Below are 24,019 nucleotides of genomic sequence, written 5' to 3'. Positions count from 1 at the left end.
GACGCAGCCTGGAATAGTTTTGGGACACTGAATTCGCAGTAAAGGAATATATCTGCGGTTTCCCTGGCGTGAACAAGCCAGCAGAACTATCCGAGCCCCCGGGAGGGTGGTCGAAGACCTTTTGCATGTCGGCGATCATGTATGCGGGGAACGAATTGCAGAGGGAGGGTGCAACAGGTGGGGTAAGCTGGGCTGTGATGTATGCATAAAAACGGTTACATTGTTTGTCTCGCACGCTCCGCAGAGCTGAGCGTGAGAGCGCGGAGTTGGGCAGCGGTCTCCTCTAGTGAACGAGAGTGTTGGTTTACCAGAGTGGTAAACCTATGACGTTATTATTATATCACTTATCTCAGCACCCCCTCATAACACGTTTCAGACCCTGTTGAACTATCGCTCTAGCCTCTGACTCAATAGTATCCATCTGCAGAACGTCAGCACCAGCACTCTCAGGCTTCACCCACGCTGAATGTGATTTGACCAAAGCAGAGTATACACACAGACAGTGGAGCTGTTTGCAGATAGCGAGCATTTTGACGTGTTGCGTGGTGGCGATGTCTCGCAGACAATACAACTACAAGTATAATTATATAATATATATATTTTATAAAAAATAAAAAAAAATTATATAAAAAAAGAAAAATCAAAAACGATCGATATCTCAGCACCCCCACTTCTCGCTGACTTCCCACGTCCCTGACTATCCGTTTCAAATGCTGCCCATCCCAATTGATAACCCCACTTTTAACTTACTAAATCGATTACTCTCACGTTTAATATGGCAGGGGAAATTACCTAGAGTGCGTTTCAAAACATTACAGCTGGCCAAAAATGCTGGCGGTTTGGCCCTCCCTAACCTCAAATATTATTTTTGGGCTGCTCAACTTAGACCCTTGCACACCTGGATTACAGATGATTTGTCATCAAGATGGTTAAAAATGGAAAAAGACTTATCTACACAGAAGCAACTTACTACCTTATTATTCTCTGGACATAAGATAAGGGAGGACTCAATAGGTGTGTGGTCCAGATTTACAATAAAAATATGGAGAGAGGTCCAGAAAGAGTTCAGGTTGCCTTCAACATCGGGCCTGACCTCAATCGGTTTCATTGGGGACTTTACACCATCAACTTTGGATGCAGGATTCAGTGGATGGAGGACAAAGGGTCTGAAATTTGTTCACCAACTTATTCACTCCGGCCAGCTTAAATCTTTCGAACAACTCAGAGTGGAGTTTAGCCTTCCTAGTACTGACTTTTTCAGATGTCTCCAATTAAGATTTTCTTTAGAAAACCAGGAAGATTGGGACAAAATTCGACACCCTTCTGCTATAGAACGCTTTATAGCTAATATCCAAATTGATGCTTCAATACAAAAAATTCTTTCTAAATTATATCAAAACCTAATATCAATGAACCCCAACGACTCGCTATACATCAAGTTGAAGTGGGAGGCTGAGCTCCAACAGGAGATCTCACAAGAGGAGTGGTTCGATGTTTGTACTGAAGCACATAAGGTGACTAATTCTAATTCCTGGAGAGAATAGAAATGGAAGGTCATTAGTACGTTTTTCAAGACCCCCTTATTGACTGCTAAAGCAGGTACGACTCCCACAAGCGAATGCTGGAGGGGATGTGGTGAACAAATAGGTAACCATACACACATTTTCTGGACATGCCCAAAACTATGTCACTTCTGGGATGATGTATTCAGGGATGTAAAAAAATTATTCGACATGGACATTCCACAAGATTTCAAAACTGCCATCCTCGGAGTCATACCAGAGGGCATTGAGGAAAGGAAAAGTGTGTATCTTCTTCAAATACTGTTAACTGCTGCCAAGAAAATGATCACAATTAATTGGTTAAAACCCAGTCCCCCAACACATAACCAATGGCTAAACAAAGTTAAAGAAATTCAGGACATGGAGAGGATGACTCATCTGATCAGGTTGCAAGGTGAACAGTTCGATAGAAAGTGGGCTTGTATAGAGCGAATAGGGCTATAAACTATAAAGGCAATGTATTACTTATTTTCATCTTATTATTTTCATCTCACTAAAATGGTTTGAACCACACATGTAGTATATTCAGTTTTATTTTTATTTTATATATTTGATATATTTTATATATATATATCTTTTTAAATATTATTATAATTTCTTTTTTATTTAAATTTTTTTTTCTGTTAATGTATTTATTTTTGCGCCCCTTCCCCAAGCATAGCTGTCTCTTGATGACACGATACAGACAGGATGTTGGTTGAGAACTAGTTGTAAGGTATATCTGCATATCTGTACGGTCTTGATTTTGTGCTGAATAGAAGGGATATGTGAACGGGAAGAAGGACGCAATCCTAACTGCATGCATTTACATGCTTTTGAGAAAGGTCAGTGATGGAGGATGAAGGGTTGGATTTGTAATGCAGTGATGGTGATACAACCAAAGCTCGGGTATAAGAGAATGTTTGCTACTGCTGTATTACACCCAGAGAAGAGAGGTTGACACGTAGTATATTCTGGCCTTTCTGGGTTACCTGTTTATTTATTTATTTTGTTTGTTTTGTTGTTGGTTTTTGTGTGTGTCCCCCACGCCCCTTCCCCTTCCCCAAGCATAGCTGTCTCTTAATGATACGGTACAGACATGATGTTGATTGAGAACGTGATGTAAAGTATATCTACATATCTGTACTGTTTTGATTTAGATTTTGTGCTGAATAAAAAAATATATGATCAAATGACAATACTGACCAAATTGAGATTTATTTTTCTCTTGTCAATTTATTTTGTTTGCTTTCTAATGTAAAATACAGTTTGAAACCGTCTGCAGGCTATGTGTGCTATGTGTGCTAGCAGAGCTTGTTTCCAGTCACGAGTCACGGTGCACATGTGCCAAAAGATAGAAAAGAAACTAGCAGAGCCAGAACTGTTCAACTCCCCTGGAGCCACAGCCAGCAGAGAAGCCTGTTTACTTTCGCTTTCAAACCAGCTGCAGCCTGAGAACTGGAGTGTGTGAGGGGATGTAACACTAAAGATGACGGCAACGACAAAGAATTGCTGCAAAATAAACATACATCTGTTGTTTTAATACTTATAACAATATTGATAATTATCGATTTCGCGTGATATGATATTGTTATCGATATCGTTATCGCGATATCATTTTTGGCCATATCGCCCAGTCCTACAAGGCGGAATCGAGCAGTCGCATTGACAGAGACTTTCATCCCTCCCCACCCTCGCTGGGTGGGGGAGGGGAAATAGTGACACATCATCACTAGCTTCGGCTAACAGGAAATGGTGGTTGGCTACGACGAGAGAGAGAACCATTGGATTGAAGATAATTAAGACTGAACAAGGACAATACAGAACAGTGTTTCCATCTGGTACTGAGGCTATGTTCATGAAAATAAACATGAGGATCTTGGGAAAGAGATCACGTTGCCGTGTGATTGATTGATTGATTGAAAACTTTATTAACAGATTGCAGAATGGGTACAATACAGTACAGCTCAATACACACAATTGTTAAGGGGATGCAGACCAGAGAAAGACTTTCGTCTTGTTTACATCAGGGTCCCCCATTTTCAATTCATCAGGACATATATGACATACATGACATACAGATAGTCAGTACTGCTACATCTATACATTTATGACATACCAGATTTGCAAATACAGTACTGTTTGTGATACAGAAGGAGTCAAGAAAAGGGAGTATATACATTTGACGTAGAAACTGTACATTGGAGGAGGTTGGGTGGGGGGGGGGGGTTGGGTACATTGGGATATTGACAACCATACTTGGTAATTTACATTGGAGGTGGTTGGGGGGGGGGGGGCACACTGTATAAACAAGCAAAACTGTACATTGAGGGGGGGGGGGGGGAGACACTGTACAAACAAACAAAATTGTACATTGGACTATTGACAAAACCATACTATGTAAATGACTGTACATTGGAGGGGGTTGGGTTAGGATATTTACAGGGGCCAGTGTTGAATTGCAGTCTCCCGTAGGTGTCCCTTGAGAGAGGTTTTGAAAGTGGGTAGTGATCCACATTCCTTTACAGCTTTGGGTAGGGCGTTCCACATTGATGTGGCATAATTGCGAAACGTGTTTAGTCCCTTATTTGAGCCGAATCTGGGTTTAACATGATTTGTGGAGCTCCCTCTGGTGTTGTGATCGTGGTATTCACTGACCTTTGGGAAGTATTTTGACATGTACATGGGTACCTTGGTCGTGTAGTGTATCTTGTAGACCAGGCCCATTGCGAGTTGCTGTACTCTGTCGTCTACTCTAAGCCATCCTAGGTTGTCAAAGTGGGCAGGGGTGAGGTGGGTTCTAGGAGTAAGGTCAAGCAGTAGTCTGACCAGTTTGTTTTGAGATGTTTGTAATTTAGTTTTTAGCGCCTTTGAGGTGCTTTGGTACCATGAGGTGCAAGCATAGTTGTTGTGAAGGGCCAGATTAAACCGAATATATATATTTATTTATGTATATATATTTAATTGTATTTGTATATTCTCTAATATTCCCTGATATCCCTTGTATATTCCTTGTACAATATGCATTGAATATCCATTCTAGCCTACTGAACATCCCATAATAGTCTCCATTCTACTATTGGTCGAGACCTTGGTGCCAGGCTGCCATACCCCTCAGACCCAGTTCAAACGTACCGCTCCACATGTACGAACAAGTCCTAGTTCCGCGTAGGAATCTGGCTACCGCACCACTAATGGGACTATTTGTTCATAGTGCGTATATATACTGCGCTACTAAAGTAGGACTTTCTTTTCAGTCCAGTTTCTTACCCTCCAATAGAGTCACAGACGTAAAGCCTCCCCGCGACGCCACGTGTGGGAGTAAGGCCAAGTTCGCCTACCATCGGTATTGAGACATCGTGTATATTAATATTTGAATAGTCATATTTGGCACTATATCGTCGAGTTGGACGTAGTCTATTAAGCTAATAATAGTCTGTTAATATATAGTGCTTCGTGCGGTGAGAATACTACCGTAGTCAGTACCCCATCGTTTCGGGCAGAGAACTGGCTGCTTACCCAGGGTGGTTGACCCATGTGAAGCTGCACCCGAGGAGCCCCAGAGCCGACGAGCGAGTGGCCCTGTATACCGGATTATTCTACCGACGACAGCCCGCCTTCCCAGGCACGGATTATGCTTTGTATACTTTGATTATTCCATGGATAAAGACCCCCGACACTGCCGTGTGTTGGAACCCCCCCCCCTGGAGAGGACGCAAGGTGAGGAGACGCTCTGCAAGACGAGGTCGCTTCACGTCTCTCCCCCGTGGACCGGAGAGAGCCGGCCCACAAAGAGTCCACCTGCTTTCATCTGTGGTCCAAGGATCGCCGGTGCATTGAACGGCACTACAGTGGGTTCACCTGGGATACCCTTGGCCGGACGAGGCAGCCGGATTCTACCCCCCCCCCCCCCTCCTACTCCTGTCGGCTTACAAGCGACCGGATTAACCCCCTCTAGTGTATCTAGTATATAATCATTAAAGTATCATTGCTGTTATTCCTTAACTATTCCAGGTCGTATATTTACCACCTGCGCCTTCAGAGATTGGACATTCTCTATTGATATACCGACGAATACTCTTTGCCATAAAAGTGCATACTATTTCAATTCATAAATGTAATTAAGTGATTAAGTGCTTGTTCTACACACCATCGCTGTGTAGAAATAAAGACCTGTTTCGACTTCGTACATTTGTGTTGGATCCGTTTCATCTACGTGAGAGTGTTTATGATAATATGTTTATGCCGTGTACTGGGTGGCCGAATATTAAGTACAAAGGTAGTGGTAGTAAGTATCATATCTAGTAATACAGTCAGGGAATTGTACCCCTCAGTTACAATTGGTCCTTCGAGCCGGATGGTAATTAGTGTAATATTAATATAGTGTTATTAATATTGAAATGGCCTATGATGAACACTCCACGAAACGATCCTCCTAACCAACGCCCGCAGCGCGAACGACGGCTCCCTCAGTACTTAGAGGCTTACGCTGTCAGTCAACAACCTAGTCTTCTACTAACAGTAAACGCGGTAAAACTAGAAAGTAAAAGTATGTCTAACCCCAACGCCCAGACTACCCCGACCATAGAGGCCCCTACGGGCTCTAATGTAACTGACCAAGTTCACGGTGGGGACCAGTGGGAACCAGACATGACTTCACACCCCGCCAGTACTGAAGAAGTAGTCCCCGATGAGTCCCGGGAGGAATACAACGCTACCGAGAGAGAACTCGGCACGGAAGAAGACGGGGAGAGCACCGTGGAGATAGAGCTCCAAGGCTCCGCAAGGAGTACCCCGAGGGAAGGCTCCCCTATACAACCGCCTTCTCCCAGCGAGGCAGAGAGGACCCTACAGCAGGCCTTCCTCATCAGCCTGAACGCCGCCGCTGAACGCGACCGACTGCAGATCCAGCAGCGAAGCGAACACGAGCAGATACGTCTAGAAATAAGACGCATTCAGATGGAAGAGAATGTGGCCCGAGAACGAGCCGGTGCTCAACGGGACGCAGCGCGCGACAGACAGCAGTCGCAACTAATAGAACAGCTGATCAGACGGACAACACCCTCTCCCTCCGCCAGAGGCTCCAGGAACTCGTCTAGACACACCTCCAGGGCGGCATCCCCTAGCCGAGTAAACAACCCTGAACTTGACCAACAGACGAGGTCTATACCCCCCACAGACCACCTCCCCCCACCGGTCCAAGCGGGACCTAGCAACCGGGAAGGAGCAGCATATCCTGTGGAGAGGCTAAACCAGAGACTACAAGCACTGGATGACCTAACTGAAGACGAAGAGGAAGAGGAGGAGAACCACGCCCGAAGACAGCACAGTACTCTACCGGACCAGGAGGCCCGGTACAGCCCAGGCTATACTCCCGCGGAGCTGCGCTACAGACCCCCGACTCTATACCCGGGTGAGCACGACGCACGACCCGCACTGAGGAACAGCACCTGGACAAGCGGGCCATGGTACACTGCCGGTACCAGCCCATACCAAGGAGCGGGAGGAGACTCGCCTAGGAGGCCTCTCCCCCAACGCTCGCCGATGTATCCACAGTCAGCGTCATACATTGGCACGCCTATGGTACCCGACTTCACCCAAGAGAACCGGGCCCAGTATACAGAACTCCGCATGTGTCTGGAGACCATGTTGGTGGATGTATTGGATGAACGCCACAAATACGCCATCCTACTGAAGCACTTAAAGGTACCCCGCGCACATAATATAGCGCTCGCCTACGCGACTTCCACCACCCCATACACAGCAGCGCTGGTAGCATTGGACCAGAGGTATGGGCGCATATGGGATTACGTGATCCAGGAGATCCGACACATCGACCGCTTACCCCCAGCAATAGACAATCGAGCACTGGACGACCTGTCCATCAGAGTGCAGTCCCTGGTAGGGATGTTGGGAGCGCAAAGAGAGAAGGGGAGGCATGAACTTTACGCCAACTCAAATGTGGAAAGGATCCTGGAGAAGCTGCCGCCCGCTCGTCAGGAGCGCTTTAGGCGGCAGAGGGACCACAGAGACCCGAATGGCCCCGAACCGAACCTCCTCGATCTAGCAGACTTCCTGGCGAGAGAAGTCAGCAGCCTACGGCTAGATACATTCGGACGGAGCACCCCTGGCTCCAGAGAAGGAACCAGACGACTAAATGATGGAAGAAGATCGGTGACTGTGATGCACCAATCGGAGTCAGTACCGAGCAGCAGGAGCCACAGTACCCCCTCCAGAACGGAGAAGTGGAAGATAGTGTGCCCCTACTGTGAGAAAGAACACTGGCTAGCGCAATGTGACTCCTTCCCCAAGCTGAACGCGGAGGAAGCAGGTCAATGGATAAAGTCCAACAAGCGCTGTTTTCGCTGTGCGCGCTCACACATGGCAGCCGAATGCCGCTTAAAGAAAAGGTGCACCAAGTGCGATGGAGCCCATCTGGACATACTTCACGACAGTAACAGACGGCGCCCTTCACCTGCACCATCCAGCCGCAAAGCGAGCGTCATGTACATCGATCCCGCCAGCAGCAGTGGAGCCCGAGTACTCCTAAAAGTAGTGCGTGTGACACTAAGCTACCAGAATAAAGTCCTGGACACTTACGCCGTCCTCGATGACGGGTCAGAGAAGACCCTGCTGCTCGCCTCCGCTGCGGCCCAGCTAGGGCTGCGGGGAAGCGAAACCCAAATGACAATTCGGACAATAAGACGAGATTTGAAGACGATAAAGGGCGAGAATGTCTCATTCTCTATCGCAGCAAGCGGCCAGCCTGAGCGACGGTACCAGATTGCAGACGCTTTCACCAGCCAAGAAATAGGACTGTCGCGGTACACATACCCCGTCGCCAAGCTGATGGAGAAATATGCACATCTGCGAAAGTTACCGATCCCGCTCATAGACAATGCTATGCCGACCCTGTTGATAGGCTCCGACCATGCAGACCTCATTGTCCCGATAGACCGGGTTCATACCGGACCCCGAGGCTGTCCTGCAGCAGTCGAGACCCGTTTGGGATGGACTCTCCAAGGCCCGCTCGCCAAATCTCTCAACCGAAGTACAGCCACTAGATGTCTCCACTCCCGAGTCACAGAGGGAGAAACCGCACTCCTGCAACACGTAGAGCGGCTATGGACCTTGGAACAAATGCCCTTTAAGAACGGAAAGAAAGACATTCGCTCTAAAGATGACATTTACGCCATTCACCTCCTCGAGACAGGGACCAAGAGAGTCCCGGTCAACGGCGTGTTGAGATACGCCACGCCACTCCTGCGGCGAGAAGGAATGCCTACTTTCCACGCCAAGACAGACGCCACAGAACGGTACCTGCTGAACACGGAGCGGCGCTTAGCCAAGAACCCCGCCCAAGAGAGTGTATACCGCGCTGAGATTGAGAAGCTCATCACAGCGGCACACGTCACAAAGATGGACATTAAAGAGGCTGACCAGACCACTGAATCGTGGTACGTGCCCCACCACAAGGTCCATCACAACGGTAAAGACCGCATAGTATTTAACTGCAGCTACCAGATCGGATCCCAAAATCTAAATAAAGAGTTACTGCCCGGTCCCACACTCGGCCCCTCCCTACTCGGCGTTCTACTCCGCTTCCGCCAGGAAAAGGTGGCCATCAGCGGGGACATTAAAGGAATGTTCCTGCAGGTGAGATTAGTAGAGGCGGACAAGCCCCTGTTACGGTTCCTATGGAGAGAGAAGCCAGGAGATGAGCACCCAGCCATCTACCAATGGGAAGTCCTCCCCTTCGGAACGACGTGCAGCCCCTGCTGTGCGACATTTGCACTACAGAAACATGTAGCAGAGGACCCAGCAGCGGACGAAGAGGTCCGACACAGCGTAAAGAACAGCTTCTACGTAGACAACTGTCTACAAAGCCTTTCAACCCAGGAAGAAGCCGAGGCTCTCCTGATTAAACTCCGCGCCTCATTGATCAAAGGCGGCTTTGATCTCAGGCAGTGGGCCAGCAGCGATCCGCAAGTACTGCGCAGCCTCTCCTCCGAGGACAAGGCAGCCAGCAGCGAGACCTGGATGGCTACAATCCCGGGAGAAGCCCAGGAGATGACCCTGGGATTGGTGTGGCGATTCAAAACAGATTCGCTTCACTACAGACACAAGCCCCTGACTACGGAGCAGGGAAGGCCGGCGGCGGCGCCGACCACCAGACGGAGTGTGTACACAACACTCGCCCGACAATATGACCCGCTAGGATGTATTCTACCGTACACCACCAGGGCAAAAATGATTGTACGAGCATTGTGGGACAAGGACCAGGGCTGGGACGACCCCATTCCCGCACACCTTGCATCCACCTGGAGAGAGTGGGAGATGGAGCTCCACTCACTCCCAGGCGTTAATATGCGCCGAAGCTACTTCCCACCCACGGTGAGGCCAGAGACATGTAAAATGGACTTACACGTCTTCAGTGACGCCTCAGAGGTCGCATACGGATCAGTAGCCTACTTGCGGGCCCAAGACCAGGGGGGAGAGATCTACACAGCATTTGTCCTCGCCCGCTCGAGAATAGCCCCACGCAAGCAACAATCTATCCCACGTCTAGAGCTCTGCGCAGCCCTAGCCGGAGCGCACCTAGCCACGCTCATCCAACGTGAGCTCACCATACCGGTGTCTAGAACAATCCTGTGGTCAGATTCCACGACGGTACTCGCCTGGATCAAATCGGACTCATGCAAGTACAAAGTCTTCGTGGGAGTCAGAGTCACCGAGATTCAAGACTTAACCGAAGAGTTAACCGGAGAAACAGAGTGGCGCTACGTTGATACAAAACAGAACCCAGCTGACGTCATCACCCGGGGGATGCCCCTGGATGACCTCACCCGTCGCAATGTCTACAGTGACGGCCCCGCATTCCTAAGACTCCCGGAAGGACAGTGGCCCATGCCTATCCCGAGGGAAGCAAGTCCAGAGGAGGTGGAAAATAAGAAGTCTGTGTTCTGTGGATTGAGCACCGTAGCCTCCACCGACCCTAACATAGACGATTGCACGTCCATAGAGAGTGCACAACAAAGAACATTCCTGCGGTACCACCCGGAGTGCAAGTCCCCCGCTGATATGTCAGCAGCTAACTACGAGGAAGCAGAATTGCTTCTACTGCAGCGAGCCCAGAGAGACTCGTTCCCCGATGAATTGGCCTGTCTACAGGGAGGAAAGCCCGTCCCATCCGACAGCAGATTAATTCATCTGGCCCCCGAGAGCGACGCTCATACCCTCATCAGAGTGGGTGGTCGCCTACGCAGAACCCCCAACACACTCCTGATGGGGCGGCTAGATCCTGCATTACCACAGACAATGTACCGGCCTGAAGAAGCGAACGGCCGACGAATGTGGAGGTACAGCCAAGAATTAGCCGACAAGTTTTGGAACAGTTTCCTACTGCACTACCCACCGTCTCTACAGACCCGCCAGAAGTGGGTAAAGGAGAGAGACAATTTGACAGAAGGAACAGTCGTCATGATTATTGATCAATCACTGCCCAGAGCTATGTGGCCGGCCGGCCGCGTAAGCAAAGTGATCACCGGTGCCGACGGCAAGGTCCGAGCAGCTGAAGTGCTCGTCCAGGGTCGCACTTACACCCGTCCCGTGGCGAGGCTCATAGAACTGCCTCGACTCCCAGACACAATCGATGATGACCATGACCCTACAACCCTATGACTTTGTGAAGTTGACTGACCCCTACAGCAAACCCTTATGTGTAAATAGACAACGCGATTAATCTGTCTCTGTTTAACTGATTAGGTCTGGGACCTATTCAGGGGGTGGCTGTTGTGAAGGGCCAGATTAAACCGAATATATATATTTATTTATGTATATATATTTAATTGTATTTGTATATTCTCTAATATTCCCTGATATCCCTTGTATATTCCTTGTACAATATGCATTGAATATCCATTCTAGCCTACTGAACATCCCATAATAGTCTCCATTCTACTATTGGTCGAGACCTTGGTGCCAGGCTGCCATACCCCTCAGACCCAGTTCAAACGTACCGCTCCACATGTACGAACAAGTCCTAGTTCCGCGTAGGAATCTGGCTACCGCACCACTAATGGGACTATTTGTTCATAGTGCGTATATATACTGCGCTACTAAAGTAGGACTTTCTTTTCAGTCCAGTTTCTTACCCTCCAATAGAGTCACAGACGTAAAGCCTCCCCGCGACGCCACGTGTGGGAGTAAGGCCAAGTTCGCCTACCATCGGTATTGAGACATCGTGTATATTAATATTTGAATAGTCATATTTGGCACTATATCGTCGAGTTGGACGTAGTCTATTAAGCTAATAATAGTCTGTTAATATATAGTGCTTCGTGCGGTGAGAATACTACCGTAGTCAGTACCCCATCGTTTCGGGCAGAGAACTGGCTGCTTACCCAGGGTGGTTGACCCATGTGAAGCTGCACCCGAGGAGCCCCAGAGCCGACGAGCGAGTGGACCTGTATACCGGATTATTCTACCGACGACAGCCCGCCTTCCCAGGCACGGATTATGCTTTGTATACTTTGATTATTCCATGGATAAAGACCCCCGACACTGCCGTGTGTTGGAACCCCCCCCCCTGGAGAGGACGCAAGGTGAGGAGACGCTCTGCAAGACGAGGTCGCTTCACGTCTCTCCCCCGTGGACCGGAGAGAGCCGGCCCACAAAGAGTCCACCTGCTTTCATCTGTGGTCCAAGGATCGCCGGCGCATTGAACGGCACTACAGTGGGTTCACCTGGGATACCCTTGGCCGGACGAGGCAGCCGGATTCTACCCCCCCCCCCCCCTCCTACTCCTGTCGGCTTACAAGCGACCGGATTAACCCCCTCTAGTGTATCTAGTATATAATCATTAAAGTATCATTGCTGTTATTCCTTAACTATTCCAGGTCGTATATTTACCACCTGCGCCTTCAGAGATTGGACATTCTCTATTGATATACCGACGAATACTCTTTGCCATAAAAGTGCATACTATTTCAATTCATAAATGTAATTAAGTGATTAAGTGCTTGTTCTACACACCATCGCTGTGTAGAAATAAAGACCTGTTTCGACTTCGTACATTTGTGTTGGATCCGTTTCATCTACGTGAGAGTGTTTATGATAATATGTTTATGCCGTGTACTGGGTGGCCGAATATTAAGTACAAAGGTAGTGGTAGTAAGTATCATATCTAGTAATACAGTCAGGGAATTGTACCCCTCAGTTACAATAGTCGTAGTACCCCTGAATGAGTGCTCCTGCCAGAGTCTTCAGGGTATTCTTGTTTACCAGAGAGGAGATCCGGTACAAGAATCGAGTTCGTTGGTTGACTTTTTTTAAGCCTCTAGGATGGAACCCAGGTAGGTAATTTCATCTTTCCTTGTGACAATATTGTCACCCACTGTAACTGAGAAGCCGTCGGTCTTGCTGAGTTTGTTATTTGAACCGAAGAGAATGGACTCTGTTTTGCCCATGTGTAATGATAGTTTGTTATCAGCGAGCCATATGCAGATTCTGCCTAGTTCCGAGCTGAGGGTTTTTTCAACCTGTAACTTGTTCTTGTCAGAGACCAGCAGGGCTGAGTCGTCTGCAAACAGGAACAAGTTGCAGTCACAAGCTGACGACATGTCATTTGCATAAATTAGGAACAGTAGCGGTCCTAGTATGCTTCCTTGTGGAACACCACAGCTCACTGTGAGGGGGGGGGATAGGGTACCGTTTACCTCCACCATCTGTTCCCTCCCCTCAAGGTAGGATTGCATCCAGCTCACTGATAGACTATCAAAACCAATTGCTTTTAGCTTGTCAATCAGAATGGAGTGATTGACCGTGTCAAAGGCCTTTTGTAGGTCCAGCATGACCATGCCGCAGTATTTGCCTGCGTCCACCTCTTGTTTGATGTGGTCATTCAAATAGAGAAGGCATGTGTCAGTGGAGTGGGATGTTCTGAAGCCAGATTGGAATTCGTAGATTAGATTTTTTCCGCTAGGTACTTTTAGATCAAATTCTTATGATTACGGATTGCATTAAGGGGGATGACAAAGATGTACAGCCAGTATGAGAAGGTCGACTTCAGAGAGAGAAATAAATACAACGCAGAAACTTCACGAACACAGATACTAAAGGTGATACTGGCTGATTACAGAAACATCTAACACCATTGAGCATGCACCTTCACGTGGTAGGCACATTAACTGTAGGTCAAACTCCCTAAACAATCAAGCACACCATTGATTTAATTGCCATATAAATAACATACAAAGATCTAACTATTACTCCTCTCTGAACATGAATATAAAACAAAACGGTGATCTATTTAAAAAAAAAAATTGTTTTACTTTATTATTAAAAAAGGGTGCAGATACAATAGATGCAGTAGATGCATTTCATCAAATAATAATTTCTTAATTTCATAAAAGATTTTACTTACATGAAATCATATTTCTACACCAGTAAGTACCCCCACCCATCACCCATGCTCCCCAATTCCACGCCATCCTGAATATCCCCCAGGCTTACATGAATAACAAAATACAAAAAAAAAAAAAATGTAAATTAAGAAAATAAAGACAATTGAGGATCGGTAGAACTATACCCAACAGCAGACCACCCAAACACCAACCACCGCCCCACATGAGCAGCAGACAGCCGTGCACATATTAAAAAGGTGATCTATTAACTGTGTAAACTAGGGCTGACCTTCGAAGCTTTTTTTGGCAATCGAAGCTTCGGGGCCGAGCTTCGATTTTAATTCGAAGCTTCAAATATATTTTTTATTATAATATATATATATTTTTTTACATTTTGTTGTGGGACTTGTACAGCACTTTGGTAAACTTTGTTGTTTTTAAATGTGCTCTATAAATAAAGTGGATTGGATTAATTAATTAAGTAGCCCCTTTCGTGACTGTGACACAGCCAACAAGGTTTCACTTGGCTGCCCTGCCTGGGTGCAGTGGGGCTGCTCTCACAGCCAACGACATGACATTACATAATTATGTTGCAACCTTCGTCTATCAAGCAAACAAATATATAAATATTTATATGTAGTTGATAGAGACAAAGGCAGAATTAGACTTAATTAAGCACGTTTTATTAAGACATATTTTTATATGGGTCGGGACACTTTAAAAAAGCAGCACAATGAACACAAATCTGTCCGACATAGTCTTAAATAACAAACGGCATTGCTTCGCTTCTTCGTCGACATGTCTGCTGCACATGTCCTTGTTGTTTTCAACACAGATAATCTCCACGTGCTTGTTGTAGAGAGGTGGAGTCGAGGCGCCACTTACTTTCGTTTCATTGGAATGGCGGCGGGAAGGCGCCGCTTACTTTCGTTTCATTGGAATGGAGGCAGGAAGGCGCCGCTTACTTTCGTTTCATTGGAATGGAGGCGCAAGATTTTGGAGGGAAAATTTTATTATTATTATTATTATTTTTTACTTTTTTTTATGTTCGAAGCTCGTGCCATCGAACAAAGCTTCAAAGCTTCGAAGTATTTAAGACAGCCCTAGTGTAAACCTTATGCAATATTCATCATTGATATTTGAATACTTGAAATCTGTATGAACTGAGTAGTTAATATCAAATGAAATAAGATGGAACAGCTCCATGCATTAATTGAATAATTGAACAACTATTTGCTCATTACCAGTATGGTATTGTTTAAATTGTACAGCTTTTTGCACATCTTTGTCAGGGAATCCCAACAATTCTGGACCTGAATTGACCAGTTAATTGTAATCATCTCTATCTCTCCTTATGTCTAATCAAGCCAGGTTGTGGAGGAGAGAGACAGGGATGAACAGGCTATAAACTACTTTGCCCGTCCTGAGCCTGCTATGATGCAGGTGTTTTTACATCACCACCCAAAACAAGATTCAGCCAAGAGCGAGTGAGTACACTGGTCCACTTGCACTGGTACACTTGTCCATGGCACTTACTACCCAGCTTTGTAGTGGTTTGGGGGAATGGTACAGTAGGTATGCATATTTAAGGAGACCGCAAGGATGGTGTACTGGTGGGTGGTGTCCGACCGATTGTGGTGGGCCGGTCTGGGCCAAAAAAAAACTTTTGGCCCAGACCGGCCACATTTTTTTTTGTCAAATCAGTTGTGCAATAGTCACTTTTGGTGAGTTGTTTCTATACAATTCAGTTATATGACATTTAGGTATGACACAGGACTACACAAGCATTTTTAGTATAGAAATGTGTCAACAGACTAAAGCAGGGAACCACAATATTTTGCATACGAATTATGCAGAATGTAATATCATAACTGTCTATTACTTTTCTTGCAATTGAGCCAATTTTCCTTAGGTACGGTTTTGAGGTGTGTGTTCAACAGAATGTAGTATCAAAAACACATTCACAAAAAGTATGGGTTACTGAATGCTGAACTGCACTATTATAATCACTGAGCCAGACCTTACCTGTGTCCCTGTATCACTTGTCTCTGCTGCCCTTTGATTAAAAAACGTCCCTATGTCCATTTTCCTTTTTTTTGGGCATATTTCAGTTAGTCACAGTAAAAGTCACCTAGTAAAAGTGAGATAATTGACAATATCAAAACATGCTAGGGCTGTACCGAATAGTTCGAAGCTTCGTTCATAATGTTGACATTCGAATTCTAAATCAACATAAAAAATTGTAATAAAAAAAATATATATATATATATATATATAATTTTTTACATTTTTATTTGCCAAGGTCCTTGCCATACCAAAATGACGCCCCTGCACTAGACTAGACAAATATCAAGATGTATCCATCAGTGGACCAATTGCATGCTTTTGCAGAGGACAAGAAGCCTTCAGTCGACTCCTTCAGACATTAAGCACCCCCCACAGCCCAAATGGATTGATAAAAAAAAGATTTTTTTTAAATATTATACTTATATATATAGCAAATTTTGGCCAATCCTAGTCGACCATCCAAATCCTTAGTCGGGGACAGCCCTAGACTGGGTGCACATTGTAACAGGCAGCAAGGAGGCTGCTAACGTTAGACGTTGTAGTAGGTGTGGTGGGTGCACATTCCAACAAGCAGGAAGGAGGCTGCTAACGTTAGCCAGCTCAGCTTATTCAACTACACCTGTCCGTCTGCTACTTGTTGCTCCTCCGTTGAATCTCTCTGTTTTATTAAATCATTTACATTTAGTCAGTTTAGGCAAACCTTCTGGGGCATCTTCCTTCTTCCTCTTTCTCTTCTTTCCTCCACTTTGAAAGCACTTCATGGTAACACAGATGGTGACTGTCCCTGATGGTAAACCTAAATTGCTATGTATTTTTATTTGATGCAAAGGAAGGTCAAGGTGGAATAGTCCATTAAATGTGAAATGTGGGTGATAATAAATATTGGCAAATATAGATATTTAATTGGATGACGTGCTACTAGATTTACAATCTGGCCTGGTTATCCACAGAATGGTCATTGTGTGAAACCAATGATCATAATCTGTTCTTGTGTTTGTTCGTTTTGTTTATTCATATATCCCAATATCATAATACATGTCTCAACAGGCTTCACATGCCCACATCACAATGGAACAACACCGCCTGACCCTTAACCCTCAATGAAAACCAGACAAGCCACAAAACCAGAGAAAAGGGAAGAAACCTCAGAAGGGCAGTTCAATGAGAGATCCCCCAACAACGATGGTCAGGCATGCAATAGGTGGTGAGGTGGGCAACTGACGATTGGTGAAATAAATGGTTAATAATTGGTCACGTGATATGAGGGAAATTATAGGCAGGAGTGAATGGTGAAGCAGAGGCAACAGAGGGCATCAACAATGTTCATAGAGATAGCATCAAGTGACATCCATCAGGACAAACAAGCCATACTATTATGTAACTATTTTGTAAAAATAGAATTAGTCATAAGGCTGTTGACATCATGTACTTGTAACTGTTGAGAGATACAATTATATTCCACAGTGTGCCCTGTGAAAGGTGCTGTGTGTGAAAGGAGGGGTGCTGTTGTGAAATTGCTACTGTAGCATAAGACTAAACCGGGTTGATTCTAGGGCTGCACAATATATTGTTTCAGCATCGCTATCGCAAAGGACGCAATGTCGCTGTTCTTTGAAGGATGTGAATTCTATGTTTTAATGTTATTCTTTAAACCGGAGAACAGCGATAAAACAGCATGTGATCTCCGGGATCTCTTCTAGACACCACCCTTCTCCCACCCATTCATAGATGAGCCCCTTTATTTTAGGGTAAACAACATGCATTATTAATATCATGGTTGATCATGGACTTTAGCCTGGATTGATAGATGGGTATTATTTGAATACCATGGTGTACATGGTTCCCCCTCCCAAAACCACTCTAATCATTACTAGAGTGATTCATTCTTCCCAAATGGTGCTGTTAAAAGCTGTATCTGGTGAATATAGATATTGCAATGTCGGGGAGGCTGAGTGGCGCAGTGGGCAAGGCGCTCGCCACTAACGCAGGAGATGCTGGTATCGAGCCCAGCTCTCGGCGTTGCTACCGGCTTGGCCGGTCGTTCATACTAACACAATTGGCAGTGTTAGAGGGTGGGAAAGCCGGTGGGTTGGGATTGGACGTTGTGGACAGCTGCTCCTACAGGTCGGTTGGTGCGCCTGTACAGCAGAATCAGGAAGTATCAGGGGCAGCGTGAGCCTCCCACACGTTACTCTTCGCCACTGAGATCGCGCTGTTCAGGTGAAAAGATGCGACAGCTGCCTCCTCGTGTACCGGAGGGGACACGTGATGCAAGGCTTGGTCCTCACTGCAGCCGACCAGTGGGAGGCATAGTCTAGCAACGTTCGAGACAGGGGAGGGGAGAATTGGCGAGGCGAAATTGGGATGGGAGAAAAATAGAAAATAAGGAGAAAAAGTGAGAAAAAAAAAAAGATATTGCAATGTCAAATGCTTTCCAATATTGTGCAGCCTAGATAATTCCAGGCTCTTCCAAGCCCTCATCACCCTTCCAATCATGCACCCCCATCTTCATTATTTATCCAGCATTGTGAAAAGCCGTCTCCATGGAGATGGCCGGTGGCGGGGGATGGATATAAATAGCCCTCTCCCAGCCACATCTTGGTTGCCATCCTCGGTGTCGTCATGGAAGCGGGGTCCCACTGACACACTTGATATGACCAAGACTGCTCTCGTCAGAAGAGCCACATCTGTTTTGGTTCATTAGCTAATGGACAAATGTAATGACTTGCCTAACATAGCTAACACTTGTCTGTCTTCACAGGTTACTTCATCTATGACTTCTTTGACATGGTGTTAAACCAGAAGGTGACTCAGTCCTGGGAGCTTCTCTTCCATCACGTGGTGGTAAGCAATTTCAGAATGTTCTTCATGGTAGAAGTTGGGCCCTTTAAGCTGTGTTCCAGGATATGATATAGTGGTTCTTGACCTTAACCATGACTAGTAGAACATCACTGGGAGTTTGTCACCTCTGCAGCTTCTCGACGCCACATCCAGGCACAGCAGCTAGCTAACTAACACACCCACACATCCAGGCACAGCAGCTAGCTAACTAACACACCGACATATCCAGGCCCAGCAGCTATAGCTAACTAACACACCCACTCTTCAAGCCCCCTTTTAGCGCCGTTGACAAACGTCATATCGCTTGTCAGAAGCAAAGCCTTCCTTGAAAGAGAAAAGACAAGACTTGTTTTTCTTGTCCAGCTACGAGAGAGAGAGAGAGAGAGAGCGAGAGAGAGAGAGAGAGAGAGAGAGAGAGAGAGAGAGAGAGAGAGAGAGAGAGAATAACAAAGACATGACAGTTGACTGTTCTATGTCGTCACATTCCTTCACATCAACATCACCTAACCCCCCCTTTCTATCTCCCGCCTACTGTAGTTCTCTTCTACCAGGTTATTTAGCTAGCACTCCCATCAAGGCTGGTCATCTCCATGATGTCCGTTGAGTCTTTGTGTCGCACCTGGTTTGAAGAGAAGTGCATTGTTCATCACAACCCCGGTTGAGGGGGGGGGGGGCTCATTGTTCTGTATTGTTCTTCGAGGGAGAATGGGGTCGCTGTCAAGTTTGGTGGAAGTCAGAGCATTCAGTAACAAATCAATTCCAGTTTACCATGTGTTTTTCTGAAACGTCATTGGATCGGGTAGTCATATAATTTCACTGATCAATTATCTAAATTACACATTTAAATATGTTAGTCCCCACATTCCACACAGCAAGTGAACAAGCTAGGGGGAGTAGGAAAGAAAGCATATATTTTTTTAAATGTCTAAATGCTAGAAATTCCAATATGGCAAAGTTCATATGTCTTTGTGGCATGACTGTACAGATCAGGAGACACACTAATTAGAAAATGTAATGTTTGGCCTGATAGTGGCACTGGAGGAAAAGTCAGGTCACCAAGGGCAATAGGGTTTCCTCCAGGGGTCATGAATGTGCTCTGCATATTTGAAAATATTTAAATTAAAGCTATTTGAGATACACTATTTGGAGACTTAAAAGTTTGTCCTGTGGCGCTAGAGGAAAGGTCATGGGGTCACCAAAACCAATAGGGTTCTTCCTCTATGGGTCATGAATGCGCTCCACAAACTTGAAAAGTAGGATAAAGTAGGGCTGGGCGATATGGCCAAAAATGATATCGCGATAACGATATCGATAACAATATCATATCACTTGATAAAAAAAATCGAGTATTAAAAAATAAACAACAGATTATTAAACAACAGATGTATGTTTATTTTGCAGCAATTCTTTGTTGTTGCCGCCATCTTTAGTGTTACATCCCCTCACACTCCAGTTCTCAAGGCTGCAGCTGGTTTGAAAGCGAAAGTAAACCGGCTTCTCTGCTGGCTGTGGCTCCAGGGGAGTTGAACAGTTCTGGCTCTACTAGTTTATTTTCTATCTTTTGGCGCTTTTTTGGTGGACAAACCACTGCACATGTGCACCATGACTCATGACTGGAGACTAGCTCTGCTAGCACACATAGCCTACTGTGTACAGACGGTTTCAAACTGTATTTTAAATTAGAAAGCAAACTAAATAAATGGACAAGAGACAAATAAATCTCAATTTGGTCAGTATTGTCATTTGGACAAGCAAAGCCATTACTTTAAGTTGCAGGTAAGAAAGACAAGTCTGTCCACTGTCTCTGGTTTTAAAACTGCCCTGTTGCAGGTCACACAAAAAAATCGATATTATATTATATCGCCCAGCCCTAGGATAAAGGCTAAATGTCAAGACTCAGAGCACAAAATATCAGAGTCATATTCCGTTTGCAAATGAGTATGTATTCCGTTCTGATCCATTTGAAGTATGGGGGCAACGTAGAGAGGATGGCATCATCTTGGCCATCACCACGGGACATCCACCACCTTGGTAATCACCACAAGACATCCACTGACAGAGAGACAGGGAGACGGGGACAGGCGTTAGACAGTTTGCTTGTTTGTGATGGGCGGACATAGGAGCAATAGATACATGTAGTAAGCATATATGTGAGTGGGGGCAGAAACCGCTACCCAACAAGAGAGAGGAAGACCCCAGCATATCTTGAAGAATACCAGTGTAAAGCAGAATGTACTGACGAACAAGATGTAGATTATTTCTATAGAGCTGTATTTGGGGTACCAAACACATACAAGGAGGCCATGAGCTCTAATACGTCTCAGAAGTGGGCTAACGCAATGGAAGAAGAGATTAACTCTTTAAAAGAGAACGAAACGTTCACTTTGACCACACTTCCTAAAGGGAAAACTGTTGTGGGAGGTCGCTGGGTCTTTACGACTAATTAAAGAGAGCCAGGATGAATCTGAAACATACAAAGCTAGATATGTAGCTAAGGGCTATAGCCAGATAGAGGGGATAGATTATAAAGAGACATTCTCCCCAACTGCTAACATGACGTCAGTGAGAATTATAATGCAGATGGCGGCACAGGACGGTTTAATGCTCCATCAAATGGACGTGAAAACGGCGTACCTACATGCCCCGATGGACTGTGAGGTCTATATAGAACAGCCGGAGGGATTCATAGTTGAGTCCAACACTGAAACAATTAGGGCGCAACTGGAACAAACTCCTACACGATCACCTAGTAGAAAACGGATTTATCCAGAATGCAGCGGACAATTGTGTATATGATAAACAATCTGAAAATGAGAAGGTGATCCTGATTATTTGGGTGGATGATTTGATAATTGCAGCCAACAGCAACGACTTGATCAGTGAGGTGAAGGAAATGTTGAAAATGAAGTTCAAAATGAAAGATCTAGGGGAAATGAAACATTTCTTGGGTATTGATTTCACACAGAAAAAGGGAGAAATCAAGATGAGTCAGCAAGTTGTCACAATACCTAGCACAGCCAAAACAACAACACTGGGTAACAGCTAAACAGGTGCTACGTTACTTGAAGGGCACAAGTGAATATGAGCTATGTTACAAAAGAAGTGACAAAGACCTTAAATTAGAGGGCTATAGTGATGCCGACTGGGCGTCAGACCAAAATGACAGGAGGAGTACTACTGGGTACTGTTTTAGTGTGGTCAAAGAGGGTCCAGTTGTATCCTGGAAGACCAGGAAGCAACCAACAGTTGCTTTGTCAACATGCGAGGCGGAGTACATGGCTCTAGCAGCCACTGCCCAAGAGAGCCTATATCTTGTTCAATTACTCCAAGGTATGAAAAAGGAAAGGCAGCACACACCAGTGACAATATTCGAAGACAATCAGGGGACGATTGCTCTGTCCAAAAATCCAGTATGTAGGCAACGGAGCAAACATGTTGATATTAAATATAATTTTGTGCGAGCTGCACATATTGATGGTAAAATATCCATTGAATAGTGTCCCACAGAAAACATGATGGCCGACGTGTTGACCAAACCACTGACAAAAGCAAAGTTTGAGAAATTCAGATGTTATTTGTTTGGGGAAACATAGATAACCCAGAAGTATCAAACAACAAAAAGGTTGTGTTTTTCCTGAGTTGTTATTCAAGGAATAATGTGCCAGACCGGCATAGGTCGTTTATGTTTTTCTTTTCATGTGAATTTGTAAAGGTGAGCCTGAGTGGGGGTGTTGAACATAATGTAATGTACAGTCTCACATTTGACCATTGCGGGTATCCATACATGTGTGTATATAACCTCTGCGCATGTGCAATAAACTCTCTCCCTGCTCCGCCAAGTTCATGTGTAGACGTGCGTCTTTGTTCCTGCAGTCCAACTCAAAAAAAGTACATTAATAACATACCTAATAAGTATGTAGCTAGACATCTGTGTCATAAATATGAACAGTGCAACAGAGGACTTTACTGTGACGCTTGCTGACAGGCTATAGGTATGAGTAACGTTACAGAACCACACATAGTCCACACCACACAGGTGTCTGCATGCATGATGAAGACGCACATATTGAAATACACATGCTCAGATTAACCCCTCTGATCCAACACTACGCTGGCGCTGCTCCGACCAGCCGCCTTTCTGTTAGCTCCGTCGAGACTGTGCTTACTTTTGTTAATTTTTATAGTTTTAAGAGTTTTATTTGCACCAACTGTTGGTGCATTATATGTGTATGACCGTCAGTCACTCATTGACATTGGATTAAGAAAAATTTACCGACTGGATTGCTCTCTGGATCGGATTGCTGAACAACAACAGTGGCCAGCGGAGATCCTTTGTTGCGGCCGAGGCAAGGAAAAGGCGCAACGGCGAGGAAGAAGAGCTGGGGTCCGAAACAGATTGAGATCCAAGCGACACAGAACCACATTGCCCAGCATATTGTTGGCCAATGTGCAATCGATAGGAAACAAACTGGACGACATCAGAGCACGGATCCAATTCCAGAGGGACATTCGGGACTGCAACGTCCTCTGTTTCACCGAGACTTGGTTGTCTCCGGACGTCCCAAACCATGCAATAGAACCGGCAGATCACTTCTTCGTTCTCCGTAAGGACCGAACGGCAGAAGAATCACTAAAGACGAGAGGAGGCGGCATAGCTTTCATGGTAAACAAGGAGTGGTGCGATATAGGCAACGCAAAGGAATTGTCTAACCACTGCTCCCCAGACCTGGAGTTTATCACCATCAAATGCCGACCCTTCTTTCTCCCGAGGGAGTTAACGTCCATCATCATGATCGGAGTGTACATCCCACCACAAGCAAGCACTGGGGCCGCACTCTCGAAGCTACACGACGAGGTAAACAAACAACAGACAGCTAACGTAGACGCGGCTATTTTGGTTCTGGGCTATTTCAACAGCGCGCGTCTTAAAAAGGTGTTGCCGAATTTCTATCAGCATGTGACCTGTCCCATCAGAGGCGAGAACATATTAGACCATGTATACTCGCAATTTAAGAATGGGTACAAGTCACAGGCTCTTAGTCCATTCGGTAAGTCCGATCACGCCGCCATCTTTCTTTTGCCAAAGTATAAACAGAGTATCAAGCGCACGCCGGTAGTATCGCGAGAGGTTAAGCGTTGGACTGTGACGTCAGAGGAGACACTACA

The 24,019-nt window shown here is 45.6% G+C and overlaps 1 protein-coding gene across 1 annotated transcript in view; it reads left to right on the top strand.

Moving 5' to 3' along the window:
• tlcd2 (TLC domain containing 2) overlaps nt 1-24,019 on the top strand; it is a gene marked incomplete at its 5' end in the record, with an annotated part of 247,696 nt that overhangs the window by 52,924 nt on the left and 170,753 nt on the right. The window contains one exon of the mRNA XM_084328424.1: nt 18,774-18,856. Within this exon, the coding sequence (XP_084184550.1) occupies nt 18,774-18,856 (83 nt within the window). The remainder of the gene's footprint in view (nt 1-18,773; nt 18,857-24,019) is intronic.

Source organism: Notolepis coatsorum (assembly GCF_963971535.1).
Source record: "Notolepis coatsorum genome assembly, chromosome: 1".
Lineage (NCBI taxonomy): Eukaryota > Metazoa > Chordata > Actinopteri > Aulopiformes > Paralepididae > Notolepis > Notolepis coatsorum.
Note: the sequence above shows the minus strand (reverse complement) of the source record. Positions and strands in the feature narration are given on the sequence as shown.